The sequence below is a fragment of the Vombatus ursinus genome, unplaced genomic scaffold (genome assembly GCF_900497805.2).
Source record: "Vombatus ursinus unplaced genomic scaffold, bare-nosed wombat genome assembly UNPS02014794.1, whole genome shotgun sequence".
Taxonomy (NCBI): Eukaryota; Metazoa; Chordata; class Mammalia; order Diprotodontia; family Vombatidae; genus Vombatus; species Vombatus ursinus.
In genome coordinates this window covers 23030699-23041619 of record NW_020954572.1, presented here as the reverse complement: position 1 = coordinate 23041619, position 10921 = coordinate 23030699, and the positions used below count along the sequence as shown (strand labels likewise).

At 39.1% G+C, this 10921-nt stretch overlaps 1 protein-coding gene across 2 annotated transcripts in view; it reads right to left on the bottom strand.

Moving 5' to 3' along the window:
• Positions 1–303: 303 nt before the first annotated feature.
• FSIP1 (fibrous sheath interacting protein 1) overlaps positions 304–10921 on the bottom strand; it is a 263273-nt gene continuing 252655 nt past the window's right edge. For both annotated transcript variants that reach the window (XM_027870093.1, XM_027870092.1), the window contains one exon: positions 304–1691. In XM_027870093.1, the coding sequence (XP_027725894.1) occupies positions 1642–1691 (50 nt within the window). In that variant the 3' untranslated portion in view covers positions 304–1641. The remainder of the gene's footprint in view (positions 1692–10921) is intronic.

Below are 10921 nucleotides of genomic sequence, written 5' to 3'. Positions count from 1 at the left end.
AACTTCATGTGGGAGACAGAAAGATAAGGAAAATATTAGTGAAGCTGAGATCTTCTGTAAGGGTAATGAATAATCAGGACACAAACAGATAAATCTAGCTCTTCTCAGGCCTTACTTTTAACCCTAACTCATATTAATTTTGCTGATGACAATGTGAATGAATGAATGGATGGATGGATGGATAGGTGGATCCATGGACAGATGGACAAATGAATGAATGAATGAAAAAGCATTTAGTAAGTGATTACTATGTTCCAAGCACTGTGTCCAATACTGTAGATACAAACTCAAAAGAGAAGATATCCCCTGCCCTCAAGGAGCTTACATTCTAACAAAAGAAAAAAACATATTACATAGGAAAGTGGTAGCCAGGGAGACCAGAAAGTTACAGGGATAGTGAGTACTTTGAAAAAAAGTGCGCCTATGACAATTGTCATCTGTTAAGATAACACAAAATAGTGTATCATCATATGTCACACTGAATTTGTCAGGAGGCTCTGAATTCATTGACAGTGACATCTCCTGGCACTAGTATAAAAGACCTCTTGGCATCAGTATAATTTCAGTGACATGGTAGAGCCTTTACATTAGCAAGAGGTGTTTTCATTTTAAACCAGTGTACGGCAAACCATGGAAGATGAGCCTAAATGTGAAATTTGCTTGTCAACAACCTCTTTCAAAAATTGCTATGGAATTCATTAAAATGGAGCCAAGTAAAACTGACACAAGCAATCACTAATGGTATCCAATACCAGTCTGTGAAACTTTGCCAGCATGAAACAATAATGTTTCATAGATATTACCCAGAATTTCATTAAAAATGGCATAACAGGTTGTTCATTTCCTGAATCAAAAATGGGATGGGTTCTTACTTTCAAAGCCAATTCAGCCTATATTGTTTTGGCATAAGATATTTTGTTGTGAGTCCAAGTTACTGACTTGTCCCTGTAGTATCTCCCTCTTCTCAAAGTACCACCATAGGAAAAGACTCTGTAACTTTCTGAAAGACTACGAATAAAGATGACAACAAGTCAAATTCCTACTTAATTTAAGTAACTCTGGTGAGGAGGTAGGTCATGATAATCTTACAAAGGGATTGTTCTGTTGTAAAATGAGAGAAGCTACTATGAAAACTTGTAAAAAAAAATCACATGGTACATTTTCTCTTTGTTTTTTTTTCCATCCCTTTAAACTGTACAGACCATAGTGGAGGGGTTGTTTCCTAGGATGTGGAGGAAAAAACAGAACCCCAATAAAATTCAGCAAAACTGACAAGTGCAATGAAGTTGAAATTCACTTAAAATTAAAATATATGAAACAATGGCCACATTTCAAATTCCAGGAAACGAAAGGACGCTGAAAAATTATGTTTGTTCCTACATTCAGCCCATTGGCATGTGTAAAATTAACAATTAGAAAAGGCATCTGTGAACAAATTCACATGCTTGAATTATGAATGTCAAAAAGAGTGAATGAATTAATTTCACAAACAAACGGAGATGAAATGACACCAATACATTCATCACTGAGGGGGGCCTTCACTGAATTCAATGGTTTAGTAAGTCAATCCAATGGAAAAAAACCAGGCCTTTTAACTGGATTAACGAATAGTCTAAAGTAAATCTTAGCAACTTGTTTTCCTTAGGAGTCTTTGACTTCCTCTTCTGTCTTGTCTTCTGTCATTAATTCATCTGTATAAGAAGACAAGATCAGCATTATTAGGCCATGGGAAATATATGCATGAGCAACTAGAGGGGGAAAAAAGAAAATTAATATGAAAAATCACAGAATTTCAGAGTGAGAAAGAACCTTAGAAATCATAGTCTAATCTCTCTTTTTTGACAAATGAAGAAATTGTGTCCTAAAGGTGGGGAAAGACTTAAGGTTACATAATTAGTTCATGGCAGATGCTGAGGTCTAGACTTCCAGCCTAATGCTTTTCCCGCTACCTTTGCACATAAGGAAGTAGATAGAAACAATTTCTAATGATTAGAGCTATCTAAAAGTGTGACAGGCCGCCTTAGGAAGCTATGGGTTTCTCTTCACTAGAAGTCTTGAAGCAGAGGCTGAAAGACCACTTCTCAGGTGTGTTGTAGTGGGGACTCTTTTTCAGGTATGGATTGGAAGAAATGGTCACTTCAAACCTTAAAATTCTGTGATTCTGTAGGTTTGTGAATTCACAAAATTAGCTCAATAATCTAGTAACATTCTCCTTCAATATTTATTAAGGACTACAATGTACTAAGTATTATAAAGCAAAAGAAAGTCACCTGGCCTTTTGTGGCCTCCATTTTAAGCAATGGTTAACAAATATTTTCTGTTTGGTGACTCCAAAGGACTTGATGACTTAAACTTGGGAGTGGGGATCTGGGAAGAAACAATCATGTAGATTCTCAGTGCTATGGGTGACATAAAGGGAACTTAGGAGATTTTGGAACTTGGGACTTAGGGAACTAAACCATTCTCCTAAAAATAAAAGGCAGAGGTGGTGATTTGACTTTTATTTTCTTTATTCTGTATTGTTTCTGGAAAGTGGAGTAGGAACTACAAATCGTATTGGAAGGAAGGGTAGATACGAAGAAATTCCCATTTTCATTTATTTTGTAAAGGGGACATTAAGGAGTTTTCCCACAATTCTTTCATAAAGTATGAAGGCTACTCTGATTGGGTCAAAAAGGAGTAACATGTCTGTGAGAACAAACACATTTACCATGCCCCTGGGGGTTTAAAATAGTCACATCTTGGAAAGATGAGGACAGTCCAAATGAAAAGCCAGAAGTAGAGCAAGAACCCAGACCCTTTTAGGGAATTGCACTTTGGAGGGAAGAGAGGAATTTTTTCTCTTCTCCCTCCCCATAAGCCATTTCACTTTGAAGGGGGAACTACTTGACCATTAAGAGCTTAATGAATGAAAAGGTATGGATTAAGAATCTACTGTGTATGGTCCATGTACTGTGCAAAACAGTAGGAACACATTTTAAAAAGCAAGAGAATCTGTGCCCTAACAATCTAAAGAGGAGGAAAGAACGCATAGGAAAGTGAAAGAAACCTGTGTCTTATAAATTTGTGCAGTAAAATCTTATACCCAGTACTCATTTGATGGAATATACCAACTTACTAACAACAAAGGGCAATGAAATCCCTGTCCTTGACATTCTTAAATCTCTTTTCTATTTGTGAAAAATTCATTCACTCAGCAGGACCTTTGAGACCTATTTCCTTTTCACTGTTTCACTGATACTGCCATATCTGGTACAGAAGCAGCAGGAGAAAGGTGGGGAAAAAGATATGAAGGTGTTAAATCTGATGGCTTTGCTCTGACTTCCTCCTCCACTTACCTCCCTTTTCATACCTTCCTTTTTTCTTTCCCTTTCTTCTTTCCTGTCTTCCTTCCTTCTTTATGCTTAATAAATCCTTTCTTCTTCCTTCTCTCCCTCCCTCCTTCCTTCCTTCCTTCCCTCCTTCCTCCTTTTTCTCCCTCCTTCCTTCTCTCTTTCCTTCCTTTCTCCCTCCTTCCAAAATATATGGTCTCAAGTCACAGAATCTGGGCTCACACAGACCAGGTCTCATCTTGGGTGCTTCAGCCCAAAGGGTCAATTCTTTTCCTTTGGCTCATTGTCTATCTGGATTAATCTAGAAAGATCTCCAAGATTAAAAAGTACAGCTTGTCTCTAGAGTGCCACAAATGTGTGTGGCAGGGTCCCTAAATCTTGCACAGGCACTCAACATCCAATACAGTTATTGAGTATAAGATAGCTTTTCTTTAAAGAGAAAAATGAATATGATACTTAAGAATCACAGGAACCCATAGAAACATTAAGAAACATTAAGCATTAAAATGGACTATCAGTATCTCCCCCTCCTTCCTAGAAAAAAAAATTAGAGATTTCATCAGGGAAATGTATGACTGGAAGACAAGATGGGTTGGACATATAGCAAGAGTGAAGGAGGACCAGTGCACAGCCCTGGTTCTCCACTGGAATCACTGAAATGCCAGGAGAAAGTGAGGAAGGCCTTCAGCACATTGGGGAATTTTTCTATGGGGGAATTTATGGGAAGATATGGTCTCTCAGGACAGATGGGCATTAATGGGTTTAAACTGCATCATGAGAAGAAATATCAAAATCAATGACAAGACAGCTCACTTGAATCAGAGCATGCATGGAATACTGGAATAAGGACAAGAAAGAAAAAAAAAAGACACTGTGCAGCATTGAGAAGCCTCAGAATTAAATAAAGAGAGGGAGTGAAGGGGTATTGACTAAAATATCTCAGAGGAAACAGAGAAAGGACTCACACATAATAACACCTTATTTATAGAAAAATCCCTTTCCTCCTTTCCAAGGTCCCTGTAATTCAGCATGAGAAGAGTGTACTGAGTGATGAGTCATCCCAGAGTATGAAGCTCCATGAATCTGCAGCAGTGAGTACCCAGGTGAGTACAGAGGTGTCACCAGGGTGAATAAACACTGCACAGGGGGCTGGTTGTACTTAGGATTTGTGTATTGTCTTTACGAGTTAACATGGAATTGGGGGAATAAGGATAGTGACTAAATCTGTGTAGGGAACTCCCAAGAGAAGAAACTCCCTCTATGAACACACCTTTGTAACTTAAAGTCTTAAAAAGAACTGACTAAAGTTGTGGTGTCAAACTCAAATAGAAACTCAGGCCACTAAACCCCACCTAAGGATAAGGATTCCTACTAACCACTTAGAAAAACACATACTAATATTATTTAATATATACTATGTATAAGTATATGTGATAACATATACTATTATATATAATATAATAATATCCCATTGTATTTTTATTTATCTTGTTAAATATTCCCTAATTAAATTTTAATCTGACCTAGGGCACATGTTTGATACCTTTGCTTAGAGCACCTCCAGCTTAATTGACTTGCCCAGTGTCAAATAGCCAATACTTGTATAAGACAGACCTTGAACTCAGGTCTTCCGTATTTCAAAGTCAGCTCTCTAACCTTTAGGACACACTGCCTCTAATATGGAAAAGCCTTAAGCCTCAATTTCTTCACCTATAAAATGAAGACAATAATATATGCACTATCAATTTCATGGAGTTGTGAAATAAATGACTAGGCCTCCCTTTCTCACCATGGCTGGAAGTGCAATGGCCACTCATGGGCTAGACCTCATTGTCTCTCATTAACATGGAATTAACTGCTCGTTCATCCCTCCTCAGGCAGCCTGGTGACCCCTCTTCCCTTCCCCCACCATCAGGAGCTCACAATATTGGTGCCAGACTTAGCACAAACATCCCAATGACTTAGTACACTGAAACTCGGAACTCCACAGCTGAAGCAATCTGCTAGCCTCAGCCTTACCAGTAACAGCGATTACCACCTACACCTGGCCTAGGATTAGTTTTGTCCCCTCAAAAATACTGGTAAGACATTTTTATGTAGAGCATATTTTTGTATCAAGCCTCTGATTCACAACTGGGTACCTTCAATAAAGGTGATGAAAAATAAATTGTGCTATAACAATGATACTAAAGGACATGAGGCATTGCTAACATTCATTTGTTTGTTTGTTTTTAAAGGAAAAATACCAAATTCAGTTACTTCGCCATGGATTAGGACTGATATAACTGAGGAACTATTCATTCAGTGCTTATGATGGAATAAACCTGAAAATTAAATATAGTCTGTACATAAGCCACATCTATACTATACCATTACCCACAAATACCAGGGACGATTATAATCACCACTCATTAAGAATATTTATGGCATTAGGAGGTCTGAAGTACCTTTTGAAATAAATGCTCTACCAAGTAAAACTAAATAACTTATTTCATTATCATTCAACTGTGAGGACACACTCTGGCTCAGCCTGTCTTAGTAGTATTTCTACCTAGTAGACAGAGACCAGTATAATTGACACATATATTTACTTCAAAAAATCCAAAATTCATGGCTTCACCAAAGTGAGCATTCTCTCCACCAATGAAGATAGCAATCACACCATGTCTTAGATCAAGGATTTTTAACTTTTTTTTTAATGTCATTGACCCCATTCCACCCCCCAACACCCTTTGGCAGTGTGGTGAAACCTATGGATCCCTTCTCAGAATAATGTCTTTAAATGAATAAAATAAAAATATATAGGATTATAAAGGAAACGATTAAATGTAGTCTGTACATAACACAGATCCCTCTTAAGAATCACAGGAACCCATAGAAACATTAAGAAACATTAAGCATTAAAATGGACTATCAGTATCTCCCCCTCCTTCCTAGAAAAAAAAATAAGAGATTTCATCAGGGAAATGTATGACTGGAAGACAAGATGGGTTGGACATATAGCAAGAGTGAAGAAGGACCGGTGAATAGCCCTGGTTTTCCACTGGAATCATTGAAATGCCAGGAGAAAGTGAGGACGTGATAGGAAACTATTAAAATAAAGATGTAATTTTTCCCATCCAAGTTTATAGGCCTCATAACATCCATGAAACCTAGACCTCAGGTTTAGAACCCGTCTTAAATGATTTTGATGATTTTTCTCAATGCCCCTCATAATTCAACCAGGAGTCATCCTTTTAGAGATAAGTTTCTCTGAAATTAGTTAGGCTGATCCTGAGATGACAGGCATATGATCCATCAACAAGGCAGCATAGTACTGCGGAATGAGAGCTGGATTTGGAGTCAGATGACCTGAGTTCAAATGTCAGCTCTGCTCTTTAATACCTGATCCTAGGCAAAGGCACATACTCTTGCTGGACCTCAGGTTCCATTTCTTCACCTGTAAAATGAGGAGATTGCACCTTAGGATCTCTGAGGTCCTTCTTTGTTCTAAATGGATCCTATGGTACATATGTGAAATTATTCCAAGTTATTAAGACCTGTCAAGACTTTCACTTCAAGCGCATACCCTTCGAGAACCCCATTCTTTGATTAGGCATCACAGTAGGACTTCAGTAGACACACCCATTTATACATAACTAAATTCACATAAAACATGTCTAAACACACACCTCAGACACCACTGACATGACCTGTATGACAGATCCACCTGTGCGTCCAATTTGGTAAGCTTAATTAATTTCTGCAATGTGAGAGTTCAAACAATCTCTGTCTCTACAACCAGTTTTGTTTTGTTTTGTCTTTACAAAAGACTAAATCTGCAATAATTTTAGTGCAGTATTAGGAGTAATCATTTCATCATTTACTTAGTGAATGAAGAAAAAAGAAAGAAAGAGAGATAGGGAGAAAAAGGAAGGAAGGAAGAAAGGAGGGAAGGAAGGAAGGAAGGAAGGAGAAAAAGAAAATTAGCCTCTTCTCATCTAGTTGAAATGCAAACTATATGTTCTCTCTGCAGCTGGAAAAAGACTTTACAACTTAAAACTATTTTAAAAATAGAAAAATCCATATTTTTCATATAAACTGTCAATCTATGCACTTCATATAACTCTTCATCAATACCAACACTTCTATTTCTATCCCTATTGTGGAGAATAAATGAAGGTTGCATTTCTGGAACATTATTATAAAACTGGTTATCAACTTCACTCAAGAAGTATCTAGGTAGTGTGGTGGATAGAATCCTACTGGACCTGTAGTTAGGAAGGTCTGAGTTCAAATCTAGCCTCAAACACTTAGAAGCTGTGTAGCACTGGGCAAATCATTTAAACTGCTACCTGCCTCAGTTTCCCCATGTGTAAAATGGGGATAATAGTAGCCCCCATCTCCCAGGGCTGTTGTAAGGATCAAATGATGTGATATTTGTAAAGTGCTTTGCAAATCTTAAAATGTTATATAAATGCTAACTATTATTCACTCGCAGGCAGTTAGGCAGTACAGTGGTAAGAGTACTGGGAATCAGAAAGATTCATCTTCCTGAGTTCAAATCCAGCCTCAGACTAGCTGGGTGACCCTGGGCAAGTTTCTTAATCCTGTTTGCCTCAGTTTCCTCATCCATAAAATGAGCTGGAGAAGTAAATGGCAAACCACTCCAGTATCTCTGCCAAGAAAACCCCAAATGGGGTCATGAAAATTCAGACACAGACACAGACATGGCTGAAACAACTGAACAACAAAATTATTCAGATACAATTGAACACTGGTTTGCAAAAGGCACTCTGCTGGTCACCCAGCTATGGGCAGAGGGGCAGAATACAAAGCTAAATCAAAAAGTCCTCAAGGAGCTTCAATCTAGTAGGTGAGATAAGTTAAGCACACCAATAAGTATATTAAAAAACAATGGGAGATAAGTAAGTAGCAACCCTGCCATGTAGGCTGGACCAAGACAGCCAGACTTAGAGGCAGGAAAACTTGAATTCAGCGCTGCCTCTGACACTTACTGACTATGTGACCCAGGACAAAGTCACTTAAGTGCTCAATGCCCTGGGCAACTCTCTAAGACTAGTATATATTACTGAGAAGGTGCCCATCTGCATTGATAGAAGAAGCTTCTTTATTGGTAGTGCCAAGGAAATTGGCAGGTACAGTCCAAACCATGTCATAATTACTGGTAGGGTTAGACAGATAATATTCATGATCCTCTCTTTCTTTGGGTAGAAGATTACAAGGTTTCAAACCTAGGTCATGCTATTCATAGAAACAGAGAAGGAAGAGGAGCTGGTTCATGGTTAGAGGAAGGGCGGAGGAGTTTGGTTTGAGACATGGTGGGTATGAGGTGCAAGCCAGACATCTAAGAGGAAATGTCCTATAGGCAAGTGGAAGTATGGAACCAGAGCTCAGGACTGAAGAAAAGTCAGAGCTGGAGACAGACTCCACAGACTCTCTAATAACAGCACAAAGGCGATAGTTTTCACCCCTGGAGTGATCATCAAAACTACAGATGCTTTTAAATCAAACAGACAATTTACCCTCCACTCACATCAAAAGTGTCTGTGGTATTTCTACCTGTATCTATATAATAAAGAGGTCATTAGATCATTACAAATTTTCTAACGTTTTATGGGTGGATCATTGAAGAGTCAAGGAGAATTTTGCATAAATGAGTAGTTAATCCATGAAAATGCAACCCAGTGGATGTCATTTTATAGTAAGTATGTATGGTCTGGTCACTTCATGGTACTCTTCTAAATTCTCACTTTGATAAAAGTTTCATTAATAAAAACAGGCCGGGGGATGGGCGGCAGAGCCAAGATGGCGGAGTAAAAGCAGTGACTTGCTTGAGCTCTCCCTCAAACCCCTCCAAATACTTATAAAAAAAATGGCTCGAAACAAATTCTAAAGCAGCAGAACCCACAAAAAGACAGAGTGAAACAAATTTCCAGCTCAAGACAGCCTGGATGGTTGATCAGAAAGGTATATCACTCTGGGCGCGCAGGCCGCAGAGACCCTGGAGCAGGCCTCAGAGGACTGAATCATGGGCAGCTGTGGCAGTTTCCAGACTTCTCAACCCATGAACACCAAAGACAACTTAGAAGGTCAATGGGAAAAGTCTGTGTCAGTGGGGATAGAGAGAAGTTGGTGGTCTCAGCTCTAGTCCCCGAGCTCGGCGGGGGCAGAGGCTGCCTCCTGAGCTTCCAGCCCACAGACTGAGGGGGAATCCAGTGGCTGATCAGAGGGGGATTGCAGGGATCTCTCTGCTAGTGCAGGATTCTCTAGCTTTGCCCGTGCTTGGATCTAGGTCACAGTTCTGGGTGGCGGTCCTGGGGCAAGGAGGAACGCTGGCGTGGTGGAGCTTGTAGTGGCTGTGGAGAGGAAACCCTCCTCACAGTTCCAAGACAGAAAAGAGTGCTCATAAACCAGAGCACAGGCCAGGAAAGGAGCAAACACCTCACCCTTGATCATAGCATCTTGGAAAAACTGAAAATTTACAGGTCCCTAGAAGTATTTCTGAAAACAGCTGCACAAAACCCCTGAAGCTTGGGACAGTACATTCTCCACACTGGAAACAGACCCCTACCTTAACAAAGAGTTTATAACTCAAGTAACTGGCCAGGATCATGAGCAAGCAGTGTAAAAAGAGTCAGGCTGTATTATTTTATTTTGATGACAAAGAAGATCAAAACATACAACCAGAAGAAGACAACGAAGCCAAAGCTCCTACATCCAAAGCCTCTAAGAAAAATATGAATTGGTCCCCGGCCATGGAAGAGCTCAAAAAGGATTTTGAGAAGCAAGTAAGAGAAGTAGAGGAAAAACTGAGAGTGAGTGCTAAAGGAGACCCCAAAAAATACTGAAGAAAATAACACCTTAAAAAATAGCCTAACCCAAATGGCAAAAGAGGTCCAAAAAGCCAATGAGGAAAAGCCCTAAAAAGCAAAATTGGCCAAATGGAAAAGGAAGTCCAAAAGCTTACTGAAGAAAATACTTCCTTAAAAATTAGAATGGAGAAATTGGAAGAGAGGGACAATTTGAGAAATCAAGGCACTGTAACACTAATCAAAGGGAATGAAAAAATAGAAGAGAATGTGAAATATCTCATTGGAAAAACAACTGACCTGGAAAATAGATCCAGGAGAGAGAACATAAAAATTATTGGACTATCTGAAAGCCATGATCAAAAAAAGAGCCTAGACATCATCTTTCAAGAAATTACCAAGGAAAACTGCCCTGATATTTTAGAACCAGAGGGCAAAATAGAAATGGAAAGAATCCACCGATCACCTCCTGAAAGAGATCCCCAAAGGAAAACTCCTAGGAATGTTGCAGCCAAATTCCAGAATTCTCAGGTCAAGGAGAAGATATTGCAAGCAGCTAGAAGGAAACAATTCAAGTATTGTGGAAACACAATCAGGATAACACAAGGTTTAGCAGCTTCTACATTAAGGGTCCGGAGGGCATGGAGTATGATATTCCAGAGGGCAAAGGAATTAGTCCTACAACCTAGAATCACCTATCCAGCAAAACTGAGTATAATCCTTCAGGGCAAAAAATGGTCATTCAATGAAATAGAGGACTTTCAAGCATTCCTGTGG